The following is a 22,279-nucleotide window of genomic DNA, read 5'->3' as shown; positions in this document are numbered from 1 at the left end:
CTGTATTTCTTGCAAGTGCATATCAATGAAGTATGTATTGGCATCAGAAGAACGGTCTTTACTACTAAGAACATGAACATATTTTCTGATTTTCTATTGTTTTGCAAAGCTTCTTAAAGGCCACGCGTCGCACCTGAATAGTGACCTTAAGTCTTCATAATTCTCTCCATCTTCTTATCATCTTTGAGTACAATTGAATCCATTATCAATCAGACAATCCATGATTGACGTTGCAATTGTTTGATATTGATCAATATATTTATACATCAATAACTTTCTCCCATTACGCCCCCAGGGCAGAAAATGCCCTCGTCATAATACTGATGCTGAAGGCCATCATCCCAAGGCTGAGGCGCCAATTATTATAATTATGCTAGTTTGTGTCATCTCGAACCTTGCCTTGTGAAAGGCTTTCTCTGTATTGTTTGATTTCGTGCTCTCAAGTTCTTTTAAATGTTGAAACTATTTTAAACAAATCTACTTGAACTCTCTCTGACCGGGTTTGAACACTACAAACATGTTTCCAAAGACCTTCACTCGTTTCTTTCCATTTAGATGTTAATATCCAATATGACAAATCGTGATAGCTATTCTTCTAAAGCAAAATTGACAGCTGATAAATTGCCTCGAATGCTGATTGCATAATATTATTTTCAACATTTCCTAGAGCTATGGAAATGACAGTTTGATACTTTATTTCCAGTGCTATTAGACCGTGATCATTATCATTGTTGAAATAGTCAATTAGATTTAAAAAATGGTATTGACTGCATTAAGATGACCAGATAGCTAGAATCTTTTTAAAGAATGCATTATTACATCTTCATTTATGGAGAGATATCAATCATTTATAGTTTCTTTATCTACATGCCTTGATAATCCTTACGTCGTGAAATATAGATTTGTTTGGTTATCTCTTGTCGATCCTATTTTCCATTAATAGTTGTATGTTGAAATATAGTATATCATTAAAGATATCGCAAAATCATCGCAAAAAGGGTCCGCATTCGTTGTCGTAAATATGGATTTGCAGTTTAATGCCGAAGTGTATGTTGCCTCAACCAGGTTTGAGATACCACAAGATAATTTGTAACGTGTTTAGTAAAAGGTAGTTTGAATAAAGACACGGGTCATGTTCTTATCTGTTATTTCAGGGTAACTTGAAGATTTTGTGTTTGTTTGTTGTTTGTCGCAACACTCGGGAATATTTCCGCTGTATGACGGCGGCCTGTAAACAATTGACTTTGAACCAGAAACGCCAGTGATTGGTATTAAGGGCACCAATCCACGCCGTACGAAGACGCCAATAGATTGATGGGGATCATTTCCAACCATCCACACGCTAAGAATCCGTTTCAAAACAGAAACACCAATACCATTTGTCTATACGGACTCACATCCGTGGGTACACACAACATGGTATTGACACATTTATAATTAAATAGCATTATGTGACAGAACATTATCGCCTGATAGTTAAAGAGAGACTATGCTCTATGGGGGTGGTAGGGTAACCTAGTGGTTAAAAGACCCGTGAAGATCCGGGGTAGAATAGGTCTTCAGCAACCCATGCTTGCCGTAAAAGGAGACTATGCTTGTCGCAAGAGGCGAGTAACGCGATCGGGTGGTCAGGCTCGCTGACTTGGTTGATGCAGGCCACCGATCCCAATTGCGTGGATCGATGCTCATGATATTAATCACTGGATTATCTGGTCCAGACTCGATTATTTACAGACCGCCGTCATATAGCTGGAATATTGCTGAGTGCGGTGTCAAACAAAAAATCCAACCAACCAACTAGAGGTTAAAGCGTTCGCTCGTCACACGGAAGGCTTGTGCCAGACTCCCCACATGGATACAATGTGTTAAAGCCCATTCTGGTGTCCCTCGACGAGATAAAGCGGTGTACACAACCCATAGTCACTCAAAGTGCTGTATGGTCATATGCATATTGTGAGACAAGGTCTAGATGGTGTCATTTGTGACATTAGACATCTTATTACGGTAATTATTCCGACTATACCATAAGCATTTGTTTGAATCACTATCCAATAGTGATGATACCAGGTGTTCGCGAAACGGTGAGCGTATCCTGCCCCAGCGGTGGTACCTGTCACAAACACATGCACTGGAAAATCAAGTGTTCACTTGAAAAATTACAAATACGTGAGTTTTCAATGACTTGAATCAAACCTCTTAGGATTGTTAAGCCTGGTGCCCCTAAACCTTCCCTTGTTTCAGTTGGTAATTTATTTGGACACGACCGGGTTGGAATCGTCGAATACAAACTCTACTACACTTAAGTTGTAACACCCATGTTAACATACATATGAATATTTTAATACGTTTTGACACATAATTCTAGTCTTGACTTCTTTATTAAGTCCTGTTTACGAGATATCACTCAAAGCGTTATTGGGTCGGGATATTCTGCCTGTGTGCCTTCCAACTGGAAACTGCTCCATACATTGCATGGTTAAGAAGGGTTAAAAAGATGCCGGGACAATCGCCCGGAACATTAGGAGGATGTACCCCTTGATAGTCTCTGTTGCTCACAGGGCTTCTTTACGTTGCCGTTCAGTGCAGTCTCCTCGGAACAAACTGCTCTACGTCTTGACACGAATTCTTTGAAGTTTTCATTCAAGGCACTTTTTGACGTTAGACGTTAGACGTTCCTGTGGTGAATGGCGGTAGGAAACCAAAGGCAGGGCTAATCAGCTAGAATTAACTAAAAATAGCTGATTTATCGATCAGAATGGTCTGGTAAAATTCTCAGCTATTCCCTCTTCTATAGCTTGTATATTCCAGAGATGCATGGCATGGAGTAGTGTGGCCTGACAATCTCCTGATAGGCTTCATGACATGTGGTCAGGTAGTCCTGAAAATAGTGTCGCCAACCACATGGCCACCTTGGGATTAAACATCGTGTTGACTCAAATCACATACGAGAGCGCGACTGAATGGGCTATTTTATGAGTTACTGCTTGAATCAATGGCAGGGTTTTGCTGGCATTAGCACGAAAGACCTACTTTATTTACGTACGGGGGATGATTGAATTAGATGCGTTTATCTAATGAGACAGAAGTATTAAATTCACTTAGTGCGAGACCCAACAGAGATACATCTCGTACGTGACGTATCGTTTAGGTTGTGTATACTTTAGATGGTGTCATCTTTTGGAGATATATCCTGCCTAAGATGAGGCCAAATAGGTCGGATTGGAATCATTGAGCTTCCTCCTGCGTATATAATCATGTTATTGGTGCTTATGGGCCGAGATGGCATCCTTACCACAAAACCACTAATACATTAGTTCCTCCCCCAGAGCTGCGAATTGTATTCTTAATTAATCGAAAACAAGTTATATAGATTGATTGTGGCCACCACTGAAAGTAAAGGGCAGAGGAAATATACAAATTTTGAAATAAAGAAGAAACAAGAAAAGAGTGTATTAAAACGATATAGACATTTCGGTCTGCTTTTGTCTCTTTGTTTACTTATCTCCCGTCCATAACACAATGTCTTATTATATCACTGTGTTGCCATGGCCATAAGAATGATGTCTTATGGAAGAGGTTTTCAAATTCACTCTGGTACGAAATCGCCTTCATCAATTCTCACAACTTACCACATTCAATCGCGGTCCAGTATTTCATACATACGTTTTATAACACCTAATAAACAACAATGCCGATCACTAATTCGATCCACATTATTCTCTATATTATTACCATTTGGCATTTCTATAACTCATTGATATCTTGTTAATGCATCAATCTCGTGTCGCAGGCCATAAAATATGCACCGACAAAGAAAGCATATCATAAACTTGTTAAATGCGTGTTAACTACCATGGAGACGGCTCATGTGATACCAAAACCTGTCACGTGGTACACAGATTTACTGTGAACGTGTTTTACTTCCATGCTTATATGTACCTTGCTAAATCCTTATTGGTTATGGCTACAAGTTGATGTCAATGTGGCTTCCTTACGTAATAGAAGTCGGATGTACATGTGGTATGATACAATAGTTTCCGGAAAAGCACCATGTATTTCAGAGTTTCCTTCTCCATCCTGGATACAAGTCAAGATATCCATTTTCCTTCAATTAACAAAGCTGATAGCACTTCTAACCTATCTTAGACGATGGGTTGATAGCGTCCACGAACGTCATTGGTTAAAAATCGCACGTCCCATATTATCTGCCCTTTGCTGCAAGCCTTCCCTAAACTTCCGGTATCAGTCCGATTTCTTTACCTTCGTGGACAGGAGAGGGACATTACTCTACCACAGCCTTCAAGCGACAGCTTCCTGCTAACAGAATGAGTGCTTGCTAGATTCTATCATCTTGACGACTTATTCGCTAAGTTCCATCCATTTTCAGCGCAATTATCATATCCTTCAGTAATAGCATAGATGGCATCGCTCCGCCGGCCCTTTTAGAGGATATTAAAATACGAACAGAACCTTTGTGATTTCCTGTTGGGTTGCTGAGGGTTAAACGTAACGTGATCGATCGAGATCTAAATGGGACCGATAGGGACTTACATTGCCAAATATTGCAGAAAATAATAAAATGATTTTGGTAAGGTCTAGGCCTTAGACGTCGAGGCTAGGCAGATGAAAATCCTAAAGAGAAGGAAATTGATGGATCGAAAGAAGGTAAAACCTAAAACCTTGTGAATGGGGAGGATGAACCCAGCGCGGGATATTCACGCAAGCCCTTGTTTCATTTGCGTGAAGTTGAGTGAGTGAGGTGAAGTTTGATACCATTTCAGTCATAACATTCCCGTCAGTGAAGCTGGATCTGAAGATGACACACCAAGGAACGTGTTGGGGATAAATCTTGGACACCAAGAGTATCCTAGTATCTAAGGGACGTAACTCTTCACGCACACTAAATGCCCATGAAATAGTGCAGCCATAAATGTAACGTATTTCATACAAGAAGCGTTATTTCTCAATAATGTTGCTTTGTTATGAAAATAGAAAAGTTAACAGTTGGTTTACTGGAGAAAATATTGCTTACTTGTACCATTAACATGACATTTCCCACAGGCTGTGTAAAATATTTTCAATGAGAAATATATATTCCATCGGTTTACTTTGTGTAACATGTTACGCTCTTTAAAAAATGAAGACGCTTTAACATTCAACAGATCACGTTCCTAGCGAGAAACCTAACCGGCCCATTTCTAGTCGTATGTCAGTTTAGTGTCGCGCTAATGATAAAGCAGTTGTCAAGAAACACTGATTTCCTGGCTCGATTAACCAATTCTTAGTTATGGTTCTACGGACAGGTTTATCTTTATGCCTCGTTAGCCATTAAGGGAAGCAATTGGTAGAAGTAAGCGCCAGAGCCTACGATGACCCGCCAGGGCCATGATTTCTATATTTAGCAACGCTGTTTATATGAGACAGAGAGCTCGTGAACTTCATGGAAATGAGTGACTCGCTCCATCGATGCTAGCATGTAATATTTGAATATGGATGGTGATTGTGATGTATTCCTAACAACAAGATTTATGGTTTCGATGTCTGACGTCCATGAAATGTTCGACATACGGCTTCAAAAGTACATTGATAAAAATGAAACATTAAAAATTATGCGTAGGGCAGATAACTTGATTTAGGATATAGGCTTTCGCTACTTGTCTATATGCATTTTGTATTTAAAAAATACCTCTCTGATAAAGCACATTAAGAGCTTAAATAGTCTGCTTTCTGTTCCTTTGGACTCCGAAATTAGATTTCTCTGTTGCTGGCTTACGTCTGGAACTGTATTCAGGAAATCAACCGATGACATGACTTTTTGTAAACCTCATGAAAATTATCGCCCATAGGGCAATTTCATGCAAATTTAGCATGCAATTTCTCCACTTTAAATTGGATTTTTTTAAAGTTTTCTCTCGAGTCTTGGGTCTTCTAGCACTATTTAATGCAAATTACAAACCTCACTAATCTGTTTATATCTTGATGGGGTCGGACGGAAAGCTTTCGAAAGGTTAGTTGGACGAGACAAATGCAATTTAAATCGGCCTCGCTTATTGTGTGCAACACGGAAGAGAGATGTAAAGATTTTTCGTAACTTTGAATCACTACACCTTCAAAAGAAGTCAGCCCTCAAGGCGACGAGCTTCATCAATATGTGTTCAAGATTTTAAGATCATTTTTAAAACTGAACCAAACATGAAAGTAAATGAAAAGGATTCTCAAGAATCAGTTAACTACACTTATCATTATCAACCTGTCTTGCCTGTGCTGTGTTTTTATTGCTAATGATAACGTTGAAATGGTAATGGTAATTTTAACAAATGCACCTCGAAAAGGGAGGAAATGAAATTTACAGCTTTAATGCATGTCCCACACGTGTGTGTGTTTTTAAAAGGGTCGTTAGTATTAAACGGATATTCCGCTCACAGCATAAACATTATATATGACTCCTTTAAATCCGAAATGTCACCCCATCATAATCTTGAGATTCTCCAACCAAGATTACCGTTAGTAGGCGAGACTACAAATTATTATGATAGGATTTCATTGAGCATGTTCTGCACGCGATTCTCGCTCAAAACAGTTCCAAGGTCCCCCCTAGGTTCACGCCATATTCTGACTGTCTCTCTCAGAGGCCCATATTCCAGTCGGGTCGATTGCCATTGATGGACGACCTGTACTGGCCTGAGTGCGAACCTGTTCCTTTCTATATCATCTTGCTATTCGGTTCAGGGGATTTCTAATATTTCTGATCAAAATTCATTGACGTATAAATAAGCTGACGGGCCTACAGCATATCGGAACAAACTGCAGAACCATAAAACTAAATTGGCTAGCTCTGTCGGCTGTTCGAGACTGCTTGCGTCTGTCTTGGACGCTCATATTCGCCATTATTATTTTCTCTTTACACGTCGTGACTGTCAATAGCCCTGCTCGAGATGCACGTGACCTTGCGCGAGCGGAGCAGACGACAAATGAAATAGACACGAATGCTGCACTCGCTCTGCGTGATTTTCTCCTCTGTGTTGTATTGATCCACGGCAATATTTCCACACATCAGCCAAATTTCATCAAATTTCGTTTCGGGTTTCCTGGAGGGCCATATTTTCGACTAACCCGAGACGTCGACGTGACATATAACAAGGGAGATAACTTGTGTCTTCCATGATTCGATGCCAGACTTTTGAAGGATCATTTACGATGTCACGAATCTTATATAATCGTAATAATGTGTTTCATGTCAACATATGCAGGATCAATTATGCAATGAGTTCAAACATAAAAACAGACAGAACAATAATTACGCCAGAATGTCTATTGAGCCAGAAAGTATTCGATGCGCCTGTTTTCAGTCAAACCAATGGGCATTGCAAGTGAGGGTGGGATGAGTGAGTATCCCATGTTTATCACAGCCGCCTACACATATTCGAGTCTGGATCGGACAAACCAATGATTCATGTATGAACAACGATTAACACCATGACACACAGTCAGCAAGGACACACATTGTACCACCCAATCCTCACTAGTCGGCACTTACGTCAATCATGGCATACTATCGCCCGGATTCCCAACGAAGGCTATGTTTGATAGTGAGTGAGTGAGGTTTTTCGCCGCTTCACACATTGTACCCATGTCGGGAATCGAACCCGGGGCTTCAGCGTGACGAGCGAACGCTTTAACCACAAGGCTACCCGACCGCAGCCTATGTTTGATAAGTTTAATAAAACTGTTTGTATGTGTATGCGAATTAGGTAAAATGGTAAGCGTTTTGTTTTTTGCCCTACTTTGGGGCACAGTCCTGCAAGGTTTTCATCAAGAAAAAACTCTAACTATATATTGATGTTCCTTCTTTTTATCCGCTCCTCTTCGGTAGCTCATTTACTTCCACTTTTTACGAGTAATTGCCTGGAAAAGTCACCGCATGCTTTTTGCTATTTAAGGTTTGTAAACATGAAAGATCTAACGCTCATCTACACGGCAATAGCACATGTGGCCTTTCGAGTAAGTTGTTTGGGCAATACATTCTGGAAAAATCAATAGACTATACTGGTCTGCCATAGTGTGTTGTTACTGACTGTCCGTTTTGTGGTTATACGTAAAGTAACGTATCGTATATACTTCATGGCGAAGTGGTTCACAAGGGCATTGTGGTGACTACGGGTGTTTTTCCTCAAACATCTAACACTAGGCTGAATGGACAGAGAAACTGTTAATATTAAGACCAGTGAACACCGGATCCTATAATTCGTTACATATTGGAAACAAATGAATATCTTGATAGTTCCTTCGATTCATTTGGTTGCTAGCTGCTTTTCGAAGCGAAGAGACTAATAAATCAACCATGTGTATCCGAACATCCGGGACAGAGCAACGTACATGAAGACAGTGTGGACATTTGAGAAGCGCAAGTGACACCAATACGATAAGATTCGCGTACTTGATCATGTATTTGTTGCATGACGCCCTCTATCCCCAACAAAAGCGCGCGCGCGTGCGTGTGTGTGTGTGTGTGTGTGTGTGTGTGTGTGTGTGTGTGTGTGTGTTACCAAGCAGTACTTTATAGCATCCATATGTATATGAATATAGCACATACTACTATAATGTAGATGCACACACTCCATGTTAAAAGTTCAAAGCTTATATATTATATAATTAGACAAAGGGCAGTGTGGTCCTTGGAAGCTCGCGTTTGAACAACTGCTCTGGGTGGAAAGAGAGTGGTTAAACTGGCCGTCTGTCATCGTACACCGACGACAGTGATCGCAGCTCATGCAATCCCGCGCTGGTTTGCTTCTCCCAGTTTGGCAATATGTGATATAACAATACTATTCACTCGCTGACTATAAACAACGTTTGACAACACTGTTTCATCCGTGCTCAGGTTCTTCCAATACCTAAAAATATTGCAGGCATTCCCTTTTCTTATCCATGGCAGCGGTGATAAGCCATTCCCATTTTGCTTGACATATTTTTAACCAACCAATCACACAAAGGCGTTGTGTATTTACGCTACATCTCTGGACTATATGGATGACAAGCTGGTATTACCGAGCTCTCGTTTTAATGTTATGTCATTTCAATGCGGGACCACCATATAAAGCCTGAGGCTTATGGATCTATTACAAGGCATATTCTCACTGATGGTTTAACCCATGAACCATTACCGAATGACATCGACTTTCAGTAGCTGAGTAGCCCCCCACTCATCCAATTTACCGCCTCATGACAGCACAGGTGAATACCATGTGAATAAAATGTAATATCTTCAGGGCGAATATCGACAAGGCACAATTACCTCACTGTACTCAGACATGTGGTAGTAATCACAAATCAAAATCATCTATTCACCAATTCCAATCGTTCGGGAATAGGTGGTCAATACAACATGGTCAAATTATGTCTCATTATAGCATTGTATGTGCTGAGTACGGTAACCCAGTTATATAATATTCCCTCGTTTCCATTCGCCGAGATTTCAATTGAAGGCAATTCAGCAGAACCTCCATAGCACAACAAATGTGGGATGGCAAGGTACGTCAACACTACGGACAGCATGTACATATGCACTAGCTTTGTTCTACCAACTCCACAGAGCAATGTATACACACGTTGTTTTGCCAGTTGGCTCACCAGCATTTGGTGTTCAAATAGTTGTAATTACAAAACTATTAAACATCCTATTTAGAAGTACGATAGTCTTGTATATAAGATACTGTGATTATCGTCTTAAACATTCGATATTTCGAGTAAGCGAGGAAGTATGTAATAACACGAAAGGAAATGTGGCTGTTGGGAACACTTCTTCCTTAAAAAGTTTAGTTGTTTTCATGGCAAGCGTACATTGATATTTAGCCGCACACGATTAAAGTTCACTTGACCAGATTTCATGATTTTATATCTCTTTGATTCTTTACCAAATGATGTAGTTTAATTGTCCGTTCAAATAAATGACCCAGCTCGGTTGAGAAATGTGTTGCAGCAAGAGCGAATTTGTATATCATGAAGACATATTTATTAAGTATTTATTTCATATTAATGTTTATAATTGAGCACTCTTCGATATTAGATCACTCGTACCAATTACGAACGTACTGGTCCGATTTGAAAATCTCACTGACACGTGCGTCAGATAGTTTTGTATCTTCGAAAGTAACATAGTTGTATATTTATGCAGTGACTTGTTTCAACTTGCTTCTACCCGAAGACATTATGTCTGCAACGAAGGGGATGGAGGTCACCATTTGACATTTGATGTAATGGCTTACGTCAATGTAGAACAAAACTATTTTCCACTCAAGACATAGTACATAGGATATATAGGTTAGCAGAGTAGAACATTTTTATATAATGGCGACCATTTCACATTTGTTTTCAAGTTGCTTCAAAACACTTAGTCACTTATTGGGGCTGGGAATTTCTCGAAAAAAATATAGTCTCACGAAACTTGTTGAAAAAATAATTATGCTTCAGACTGTTAAAATAAATTGTCTTCTACAAATGTTACATTGTTGCAAGGTGTTTTTCTTAATAGAAATTCGTGCTCATAGTTCTATTTTTTTTATTTTCTTAAAACAAATCTAATCTCCAGACAAAATCCCTGCATCCCACCCCAAGAATATTAAATTGTCGGTCCCTAACACATAAACCTCTAGGCTATACTGACTACTCATGCACTTGTCAAAAACACAAAGTGACAAAGTATCTGATGTTTGGTATTTTGTAGAATTTGAAAAGTAGCACGACGTCAAGTATATCTATTTATATCACCCACATACATTTATAATTGTTTCTACCGGAAGATTAATGACTTACCGTTAATTGCAACGAACTAATAGTACACGAATGTAAATGAAACAGCATCTCTCTTAGGCGTACCGATAGAACTGCTCGAAAACAGCGATTTTTTTATTGAGGCTCACATAACGAATGGCTCAAAATAGATCAACTCTTCAATACACGATTCATCATCCTTTCAAAACCAAGATGAAATAACATTAGTATCTGGCCCAATTACCCTTTCAATAAAGCAGAGCATCGTAATTTAACATGATAGTGTTACACACCTAACACTCCCGGGAATAGGATACAGACGGAGCAGCCCACTGTGGCTGTATCTGTGTTTTCATGCAAGCACACTGTGTGCATTTCAACAGAGCTTCCCATGAGATACGACATGAACAAAGGATGGAGCAGCCAGGATGATCTCCTTTCAAATAGGAAAGTTGTTTATTCACGATTCGCTGCTTCCTATGCTTGAAGCTGTTGAGATTTTCTCCAAGCTCAAGCACATCTTTTCAAGAAGTGTTGAATTTCTATCTCAATGTTTTACTCTAAACTCAGGCATTTCTGCTGTTTTGGAGGCTGAACCTGTCTCGCTGTCAATGGCCATCATCAGCTTCCGCATTGAGGTCGCCAATTTCTTCCACGACCTGCAGAGCCTTTTGAAATAGGAAGTTCCTCAGGGATGCCTACTATATGCGGCAAAATGTGCAGGGGTTTGGCAAACCAGAACTTACAACTGTGAATATAACGGATTGATTAACACGATTTTCAGATACCCAAGAACATATGCTAACCTCGCATGAACAAACAGCCAAGAATATTTCTGATTTGAAAGGAAGAAAGAGATTTTACAAGTTGACCTCCTCGTGGTAGTGCCTCCATTCTAGGCCAGGTTTGCCTGAAGACCCTTCTCCCGCCTTCGTTCTTGGACCGGGAGCCTTGGTCGATAAGTGTTACTCGCCTGTACGAAGCATACACGGCACAGGGGCTGTTTGCAGTATCGAACGGCTGCCTTATCGACGTTTGAGGAAAGCATTGTACACGCCAGTCTTCGTCGACCACCAAGATCTTGGCAAGCAGCGTCATTCCAATATGTCGGCGACGAGTCGTCTGCTTCGCCCATACACATCTTTCAGTTTGTTTCCCGCCAGTTTTTGTGCGCGTGCTTTGTGGCGGGGATTGTTTGGGAGGCCTGGTAGTATATCCTGTTGAGGTACCTACTGGGTACATTATGGAATCAGCACCTTACAGGACAGTATGATGCATTCACTGACGAGGTAAGAAGAACAGGTACCGCGAGTATAATGACGAAATGATTTAGTGAGGAAACTGGTATTTGAGACGCCATGCTTGTAACCAAACCTAAACAAGATATCTTAGTATTGGTTCCCGATCATATCACCAAAGATCAGACTATTCTAGAACTCAAGTACGTCAGTCTTATGATCGTGTTGGTATTTAGGTTACACAATTGCTGTTAAATGTTTATCGAGGTCTAAGCCGTGATACTGCAACAGTTCCCGAATTTGTGCCTAACTGGAGATCTGTCTTGTCGTGCTTTCAAGTGATTTTATTCAAATCACTCTCTTTTTCTCTTGACCGTTGTTACAACGTTGTACAAATCTAGGCTTCAAGTCGTGGATCGCAGAATGGTTTTGATACGCGGTTGATTGCTGTAGTTTTGTATCTAATTTATACGGCCCTTTGACAATGTTTTGGATTATAATTGCTTTTGAAAATCATATTCGGTTTCTTTCCTTATATTGTATTTGATAATTAATGGTTTTGATATTCAATATATAAAAATCGATTGTTCAACGTCGTCACTGTTAAAACCGAGATTTTTGTAATTTTAAGAAAAGCTGATGATAGAAATTATATCAAATTACGTTATTATTTGCATTATTTGCCAAGCAATCAAACAAACATTTGTAATAATGTCAGTGTAGTGTATAGCGATCTGCTGAAATCTCATTTAGCATTGCGCATGGATTAAAAACATGAGATGTATCATATTTTAATGTTACCTGGATCTACACGTTTTCTCGCATGTCCATCAAATATCGTAAATGAAAGTTTTATGTTTACAATCTACTGCGCGTGCTTCTCACTTTATTTCCACGCTGCAAGTGAAGGAAGGCGAATGTACAAATGTAAAACATATGGTTTTCACCTGAAAAGATAATTCCTAAGGTGCCGTGGAAGAACTAATACGAACAGGCTGCACCTGTCTTATTCACAACAGGTGGGAGAACCTAGGATATTATTTGCCATAGCATCTAGTGTATAAAGACATACTGATGAAAATATATATGATATTGATTAGTGTCAGGATGTTTACTTCTTGAGTACTACTTCACATTACCGTTATGCGTGTAATAAATAAAATTACTGTCTTAGAACAAAAATTGCAAATGGTTTGAATCTAATCGTATTCCTTAATATAATGTTTCTGAAATGAAAACCCGGGGAATATTAATCAATACAATGTAACTTGATAAAGCAAAACATTTTATCATACAGACTCAAAAACAATTTTACAGGAAATGGTGTCGTCATGACAACCGGGAATTATCCTAACGTGTTTTGCACGCGTGACAGTTTTACCCAATTTGATTTATCTGCTAAGGTTTTTTTGAAAGCGGGGATTTTTCCTTGACAAAAAATCAATAAGGACAAATACGCATGAAAGTCTGACGAGTGTGATTGTAGTAGTACACGCTCATTCAGTGTCAATGGTAGACCATGGTCTCGATAATGTACACGTGCGTGTTAATACACGATTTGCACTGTTATATGGTTATGCCAATAGTTACGCAAAGACATACGCTACACGCTCGGGCGGGGCGTAAGCGCGTCCCGTTCCCATGGTGATGTAATTTCATCATCCTAGTGACTGCTTAAAGCTTGGTTCACGTGAATGATTAATGAAATATCTATAGCTAGTTGTCAATGTCTACCACTGGCACGTCTGATCGACAGCTTTCTACAATATCTCGTATTATGGCATCCTCGGAAATGCAATCTTATTTATTAACAGTTGCCATGGCAACCAAAGTTAAGGTTTATCACTTTTATCAATTTTATTTGCCCATAGCTACATCACCCTAAGTGTACTTGAAATTATATTCCTAGCGAACTGTGGTGGCAGTTTGAAAATTACAGAACACATCACTTGGGGTTCTGTTTTATTTTTAGATTTATCTTATAGTTTTCATTTAAAAGGAGCCAACACCATTCCTTCGTGACTTGTTCCTGGTCTGGTTCGCATTGCTATATACTCCCGTAAGAGTGCTGGGTTAAAACAGGTTCCTATAACATATCCTCGTAGCACGAGGCATCTGAAGGGACTGGGAGATCAGGCTGGGCGACCTGGTTGACTGGGTATCATGGTATCCCAACAACTTTCATCGTTACTCATAATAACAATCACTGGATTGTCTGTCCCAGATTCAAATATTCAAAAGCCGCCATCATAAAGTAAATTGTAAATAAGAAGAGATAAAGAAATGAGTATATTATCATGCCGATGTAGTGAATATAACGTATACAAATATTACACCAAGAAACTTACTTCGTTGACGTAACACAGAAAATAGGCAACATTATTATATGTTCCCTTACGTTTTACCCTCAGTATATGTAGGATGTAGACAGAAACATCACGGGTTCCTTATAGATGTATGTCTGTACCTTTGAGACTGTCGTGTTTTTACATATGTACGTCAGTTGATTATAACATGCTGTTGAAGTCAATTATTCAGAGGACTGACACATTGTACAAATAGGCCTGCTCTCGGAGGACCATACCCCGCCAATGTTTGTTTATATTTCATAACATTTGTTGAATTAGGTTATAGCGATTCAGTGTCTTCCTGCGGGTATATACATGTTACGTTGGCATCAACTATTAATGCTAGCATCACGACAGTGACACGCACCGTTTGTTTGTACATTCGCTCCAGTAATAGCATTGCAGACACCTGTCTACCTGCATGTGCACCTCAACATGTTATTACAAACAGGCGTTTGGTGTTGGTTATAGCACGACCTGTTAAGTCCGTCACGCAGGCATTGTGTATGCATTCGTATTTATCGAACTGTCTGAACGTATTTCAGTATTGTAAGTATGGAATCCCGTACACACTGAAAGAGCACGCTGGTTTGATTTGTGCATCTGATTCTTATTGAGTTTATTGGGAGTAAGTGAGTAGAATTCAACCTCTCTTCATCGTTTTTTCAACTAAATAGCTACGAGACATTGGTGTTATGTTTCCAGTAAATTTGCATTGATATGAATGCTCATCTCGAATATCCAATATACGTGGGTGTTTACACCTGTACATACCTAATGCAGATCTTCCTTCTATTGTAGAAACATCTGTATTTTATATTCACAGTATCTATTGTTATGGGTTGTTGATGCCCAAACGTTAAAATATAAACTGTTTTCCCTGATAATGTAATTGTACATGCAAATACATTTTGCGAAAAGATCCATAATCAAGTTATCTCCCTTTAATGTCTTGACATTTAAAAGAGTTCTTTCCGCAAATGTTATTTTGAACCATTTATCGACTGTGTTGTGTCGTAAAGAGAAATTATCTGCATAGCAGAGACTAACATGCCACTTGCCGACAGTACGGTTGACGTCTGTACTGCGCATGTACACAGTGAAATCCAGTCAGAATTGTTTCTTGTAAAGCGACAAGAAGAATTTAATCTATTATTTGATCAATGGGGTTTTATATGTTTTGAAATTGGTTTGTTTGGATCAATGATGTAGAAAGGTGAATGGTAGTATGTTTTGCTAGGCCCAGATTAGACTGTAGTTGATTTAGTTTACATGTCTAGGCTGAGCTCTTGTTACAGTGTTGGAACAGATTAGGTCAGATTTTGACCGTGTTTGTACACGTCCAGGGTCGACGTCTGTTACAGTATTAGAACAGTAGAGGTTAGTCTTTACAGTGTTTGTACATGTCAGGGTAGACGTCTGTTACAGTATTAGAACAGTAGATGTTAGTCTTTACAGTGTTTGTACATGTCAGGGTAGACGTCTGTTACAGTATTAGAACAGTAGATGTTAGTCTTTACAGTGTTTGTATATGTCAGGGTCGACGTCAGTTACAGTATTAGAACAGTAGAGGTTAGTCTTTAAAGTGTTTGTACATGTCAGGGTAGATGTCTGTTACAGTATTGGAACAGTAGAGGTTAGTCTTTACAGTGTTTGTACACGTCCAGGGTCGACGTCAGTTACAGTATTAGAACAGTAGAGGTTAGACTTTACAATGTTTGTACATGTCAGGGTCGACGTCAGTTACAGTATTAGAACAGTAGAGGTTAGACTTTACAGTGTTTGTACACGTCCAGGGTAGACGTCAGTTACAGTATTGGAACAGTAGAGGTTAGACTTTAAAGTGTTTGTACATGTCAGGGTCGACGTCTGTTACAGTATTAGAACAGTAGAGGTTAGACTTTAAAGTGTTTGTACATGTCAGGGTCGACGTCTGTTACAGTATTAGAACAGTAGAGGTTAGACTTTAAAGAGTTTGTACATGTCAGGGTCGACGTCTGTTACAGTATTGGAACAGTAGAGGTTAGTCTGTACAGTGTTTGTACATGTCAGGGTCGACGTCTGTTACAGTATTAGAACAGTAGATGTTAGTCTGTACAGTGTTTGTTCTCTAGACTGTTGTTACAGTCTAGGTAGGGCTGTAACAATATTTGTATGGTGTAGGTTACATGTTTACCGTGTTGGAACACGTCTAAATTTAAGTGTTACAGTATTTGACATGTCAACGTTGTAGTGTTGTTACAGACATTTATACACGTCTAAGTTCTAAGTTCTGTTCTGTTCTGCAGTATGTATACATGTCTAGATTCGACAGTCGGGCCGGTTTCTGTACATGTCTAGGTTGGGCTGTTGTTACAGTATACGTGCAGTCGAGGTTAGATGTTTACAGTGTTTGGACACGTCCAAATTGGCCCGTAACAGCATCGTACACGTCCAAGTTGAATGTCATTAAAGTGTGGGTGACATTTCATCTCTGTGTCTTCTCCAAAGCAGTAATATGTGAGTGTCCGATGCTGTTGATACCATTACTACTTGTATTTCGCAACGTGTGACAGGAATAGACACAGCCATCGATTACCCGTTGTCTTGTCTGACCATTAAAGCTCAACAAGGACATTTTAGTACCAACAAAGCGTATTGGGACTATTGTGTTAGCTGTATCACGTACAGATACTGAAACCAGAATGCACGTATCCCTGGTTATGACTGTCACTCAATGATCAATAGCATTGTGTCCTTCCTTACCTTATCTGGAATCGTGATTGCTTATATACTGATATGTATGACTTAGAAACACACGCCATACGAATATGTGAGAGAAATACCATATGCAATATAAACTTCAATAATGTACACTTGCAGGACATATATTTTATTTTTTCGTGCAATCAAGTAATGTCCCGATATCGCTACGGGGTATCTACTGTGCCGACCTACTTCCGGTCTGGCATTCAAATCTGGCAAGCACAATGCGTTAAAATCAGCGTATATGTTACAATCAATTAGCTAACAGGTGATACCACTTAAAGAGGTCTTATAATGCATAATCAATCAATGTGGAAACGTCAGTCGCATGCATTCATTTAATAGACTGTGTGGTTATAAATTGCTTGATGCACTCTTAATGTTCGTGTACTTCCGAGTGCACAGTTGTTTTTTAAGAAGCAGAGATACATCTTCGTCACCACTTCGTTCTTTTTTGGACTGATGGTTTACCTCAGAAATCAACTGCCAACACAATAATGTTGTTGCATGTTTTCTAGGTTTGTCAGCGCCATTTCCGTCCGTGTGCATTTCATCAAAGTGGTAAACGTCTAAGACCTGAGGCTTTCGTCCCATATAAATCTGACACGCTGTAACATAACTGAAATTATATTCAACCATTAAACCAAACATTACTCACTCACCTGTGTGTTCAATATTCATGTTATGCGAAAAACACCACTAAACTATAATTATACACATATGAATAGTATAAATGTGTGCTTAGTTATGTATCAATAGTTTTCACAAAATGTGTAATAACTATATCTAATAAAAAGACCTAATATGACCCAGATGTTTACTAATCAACTCCACAGTCGATGTTATACCTTGACAAATATCATTCAGTTTTGAAGTGTTCTAAGTCAGATCAATCAATTTACTCAGTCAACATTGGATTTCTCAGCAATGCAGTATTCAGCCTTAAATTGATTATAGTCACAAATAGCCCAACGTCGCCTACACATTCAGCTATCGTTTATATGCAGGCGGTACTGTTACAATAAGGATGACATACCCTTATTTCACAACCGGCAATGCCAATCGGATGTTGATACTTCATTTGTTGCCAGGCAACCACATCCTTCCTGTCAATCATAGACATTACGGATTTCACCTCTCTAATCAAACACACACAAGCAAGGGCATGTTTGAAATTCGAAAATGTTTGAAGTGGTTATTGATAGCGTGTTTCAAAATGAAACGTTCCATATATATGAGGGACAGTCATCATTGCCTTTTCGTGTGTCATTTCTGACATATTGACATTGTACCTGATAACTGCAATTCCTAGTACCATTTCAGTAATTAATATCTCCTCCTCGACAGTTTGGTAATTTACCTGTCATTATATGTTATTAAGATTAAGAAGGGCAGTTACAAATGTAACTATTAAGGCTCTAAATTGTACAATGTTTTAAAAGCTGTCTAAAAGCCATTTCGTTTAAGCGTTTATGTAAAGAATATTTTCTGTACAATCTTGGAGACACTCCAATCAAAACTCCATAAATCAACAGGCTTTTTCTTGTCGTACGCCCGGAATAAATCGACGCACATCGACTTAATTAGCTCGCTATAATGGAAACTGCATCGGTTTGTGATGACGGGATCGAAAATCTATCGATCCAGTCTGTTCAATTTTTGATAAACATGCAAAGGTTTTAGCTTGTTCCTCTAACACTGTAAAGATTGCCTGTCGCTTTCGAGTAATGATCAAAAAGCACCAGGCAATTCATAACGAAAAACTGTCATTTTTTTATAAATTGCTCCAATTTAAGACGAAGCAACAATGGAGCCTTTTGACACGAAATTTACTTGACTTAAAACGTCTCCAATCAGCCTCCGAATGGGTTTACGATGCATACGATGAAAATTGATATCGAACCATCGAATAAGTATTCTTGAAACGTTACACTGAGGATAACCTTTAAATGTTGCAGAGCGTAATTTTAAGACCATCATTTATTTCATAGAGCTCAGAAACTTAATCAATTATGTTATAAATTACATCTCTTCCAGCTCCATGAAAGGGGCTTTAGTTTTTACTTTACACTGGAGCTCATGGGTAGCTTTCAGATTGCACTATTTGATGTATACCACAAGGGACATAAGTTCAAATGTATACCTTAGCCATGGATATTTTGAAGTTAAATTAGTTATTTCTGAAGTAGCAGTGGTGTTTTTGAAGATGACAAGTTCCATTTTCTATCAAAGAGCGGCTTCGGGATTTAAATCCGTTGCTAGGAAACCACCACATTCTTAACTACCGATTAAATCAGTCGGTTGTCATCTTTAGGAAAAGAGAACTTTGAGTACCTGAGCTTTTTTCCTACAATATGATGAGCACACCAAACCCTTTTCTCGTTTGTATCCTTAATCTAAAGCGCACTATTGCCTGATAATAATGACATGAACCTGGCGTCATTCATGGTGAAAGCTAGCTGAAAATGAAATGCGGTCAATTTATATAAAATATACATTTTAATTTGTTATACCAGATCGTCATATGATATATTCCTGTATATATCAAAATGTGTTTTACTCGAAAGATTTACAAGAAGGATTGCAGGTTACTATTAATGTGACACAGTACATATTAAGACTAAACAAGGAAACGCTTGACGTGAAAATGACGTATTCGATCCGTTATAATCAGCGGTATGGTTGATAAAGGCTTTGTTCAAGGGGCAAGAATATCCCAGCCCAGGATTCAAGTGTGTGTAAACTGTACAATATAGGTGTGCAAGACATTGATTCTGAACGTGGAATCAATGATAGAGACCGAACATTCCAATGTTCTTTGATTTGTAGATTTTGAATACAGGCCAGGAGATCGGACTTAAAAAAATCTTGTCCGAAGTAAGATTTAATTAACCTATCTACCACATCTTGGAATCGAACGTCGCGTACCGTCGACACAAGATTAATAGTAGGTCCCACGACTCAGATAAGTGATCGACCCTGTCTAAATTCGCGGTAAGAAAGATTGTGGCGGTTGTTTTTCACAAAGGTTATCTACATTCAATCAGACATAAACTACCCTCGATAATGTAAGTTTCAAGACAACAAAATATTTTATAGTATTTAAGTGATATATCCTCGCAGACACGTGTCGATTGCAGTGCAGAATATACATGATCGCCGTATGGTGTTTCATTTTATTTATTGTTTTTGCCAATGCTCACAATATATCATTCTTGCACAAGCATTGATATCTTATTTTTTTCATTTCGTGAAAAAGAAAATAATGTACCGTAGATAAAGAGATGGCAAAGCTACCCATATATAATTCTTGTGCAAGCCACAACGATAAAGATACAACTTTTCTGAGAGGCATATAGAATATGGAGTACTGACTAAGGATAAGATATATAGATGAACAACTTCTTCATTACAATTAGGATCTCATCTGTAGTTCATACAGATATTTAACTATAGAAGTTAAATGAATCGAAAGAGGCACTCGAGAAATACCCGACTCCAAACAAGCTCATAGTATGTCTGTCCCGGTCCTACATATCACGTATATTTATACACATAACAGTACCTTGAATACATTTAACATTGTTTCTCTCTTCAAAAATACTAAAGTAGACCGCGTCACCAGATGTGTCTACGTACTATATTAATCAAAGTACAGTATCACTCATCACGACACCAATATCAGACATATTATATTTAAACACTGCATTGTTATAACTACCTCGAGTATTGCGTTAGTGTCAATAGTATTGTCAGATAACAAGAGTTGACTGTTTATCACTACTGTTTGGGTTCAAGATTTTACTCCTTCGCCACAAGCCTCGCCAGTTGAATGACTAAAGAAGATCTTTTTTTCAAATTATCGATAAAGTATTGTCAAAGACTTATATTTTCTGTTCCTTGTCCTCATTAAAAGCACCGCAATGTCGTAGTACTAAACTTTGATGTAAGAATGTCTAAGTTAAAATGTCGCGAGAAACGACATTGATCGGAGATAGAGGTCTATAAAGTCTTTAACATTTTCCAACCCCCACTGTCAAATAATCCATATCATTAAAGATGATTGAATTATTTTTCCATGAGTGTTTGTTTCGGTAAAGAATTTCTGGTTTTATACGTTTGGTCGAGACTCCTGATCTGGGTGATGGGGCACGTTACTTGCATTATGGATACTGATAATCGAAGGAGATTATTGATATTTTGCAGTTTTCTATGCTGTTTTAACAAGGAATAGAATCACGTCGCCACGCGCACGTGCTAAAATGTGCAGCATTTAGGAATTTGGAGCCATTTGACATTTCACGTTTTATACAAATGTATCTTGAAGCATGTTGAATTACTGCACTGATCGATTTACTCTGACTATCACACACACACCAGTCACGATTACCATCCTCATCATCATCTTTGGTTAAAGAGATTTTAATTATGTTTAAGTGGATCGTTATGATCGGTTTATATTCATTAACGCAACCACTGAGTCATACAACATCATATTTTTAGATGGGATTTCAATCAAATTTAGATGCGAAATTTTAACATTCTAAATATATCACAAGATCGCAGAACATTTTACCTTTACCTTTTTCATACCTTCCAACACAATCTTCAAATTGTCAAGTCTCAGAATCGCATTACATACCATTTCATAATTAAGATGTGCGTGTGCATGTTTCGCTCATAATGTGATTGTACTGAGTATTCGCGTTCCTTCATCAGATTGCTTAGTATCCCGACTTATTGACTAAATGTGCGAAAACTGTGGAAGCTAAAAGGATGTCAAAGCTTTTCTCGTTATGCTCGATCCTGCTAAAATTCATAATTTCCGTTTGTTCTTCCCGCTATTTAGTGATACAAGCTAAGACTCACTCATGCATCAAAGCTATTGGATTTTCCAATATGGCGGCTATGGATAATTCACCATTCGCGCCACCTAGCGGTTATCGCAGGATAACAAGTTCCTGTTTAGGGTAGATCTAATTGATAGCCCTTATAGATCGAACAAGATGAGAGATTCGGGATTTTTGTGGTCACGGCGTGCGGTACTGATCCGTGGCGTCTTGGGGAAGGGGTACAGGATCAATTTCCATACTGACATCGCCTGGCGCCTCTGGTACAATAACGAATATAGACCCACCACCACCAATGGAATAATCACACAGTCAGAAATTAACGCTG

At 38.8% G+C, this 22,279-nt stretch overlaps 1 protein-coding gene across 8 annotated transcripts in view; it reads left to right on the top strand.

Moving 5' to 3' along the window:
- LOC124132154 (innexin unc-9-like) overlaps positions 1-22,279 on the top strand; it is a 190,925-nt gene that overhangs the window by 145,947 nt on the left and 22,699 nt on the right. Inside the window, exon 1 of one of the 8 annotated variants that reach the window (XM_046495890.2) lies at positions 11,166-12,059. The exons of 6 other annotated variants lie outside the window; for them this stretch is intronic. In XM_046495890.2, the coding sequence (XP_046351846.1) occupies positions 12,040-12,059 (20 nt within the window). In that variant the 5' untranslated portion in view covers positions 11,166-12,039. Of the gene's footprint in view, positions 1-11,165; positions 12,060-22,279 lie in introns of those variants that run through there. One more of the 8 variants, XM_046495892.2, reaches the window with a different exon arrangement.

Source organism: Haliotis rufescens, unplaced genomic scaffold (assembly GCF_023055435.1).
Source record: "Haliotis rufescens isolate VD_foot unplaced genomic scaffold, xgHalRufe1.0.p SCAF_4, whole genome shotgun sequence".
NCBI lineage: Eukaryota > Metazoa > Mollusca > Gastropoda > Lepetellida > Haliotidae > Haliotis > Haliotis rufescens.
This window is presented reverse-complemented; position numbering and strand designations above follow the sequence as displayed.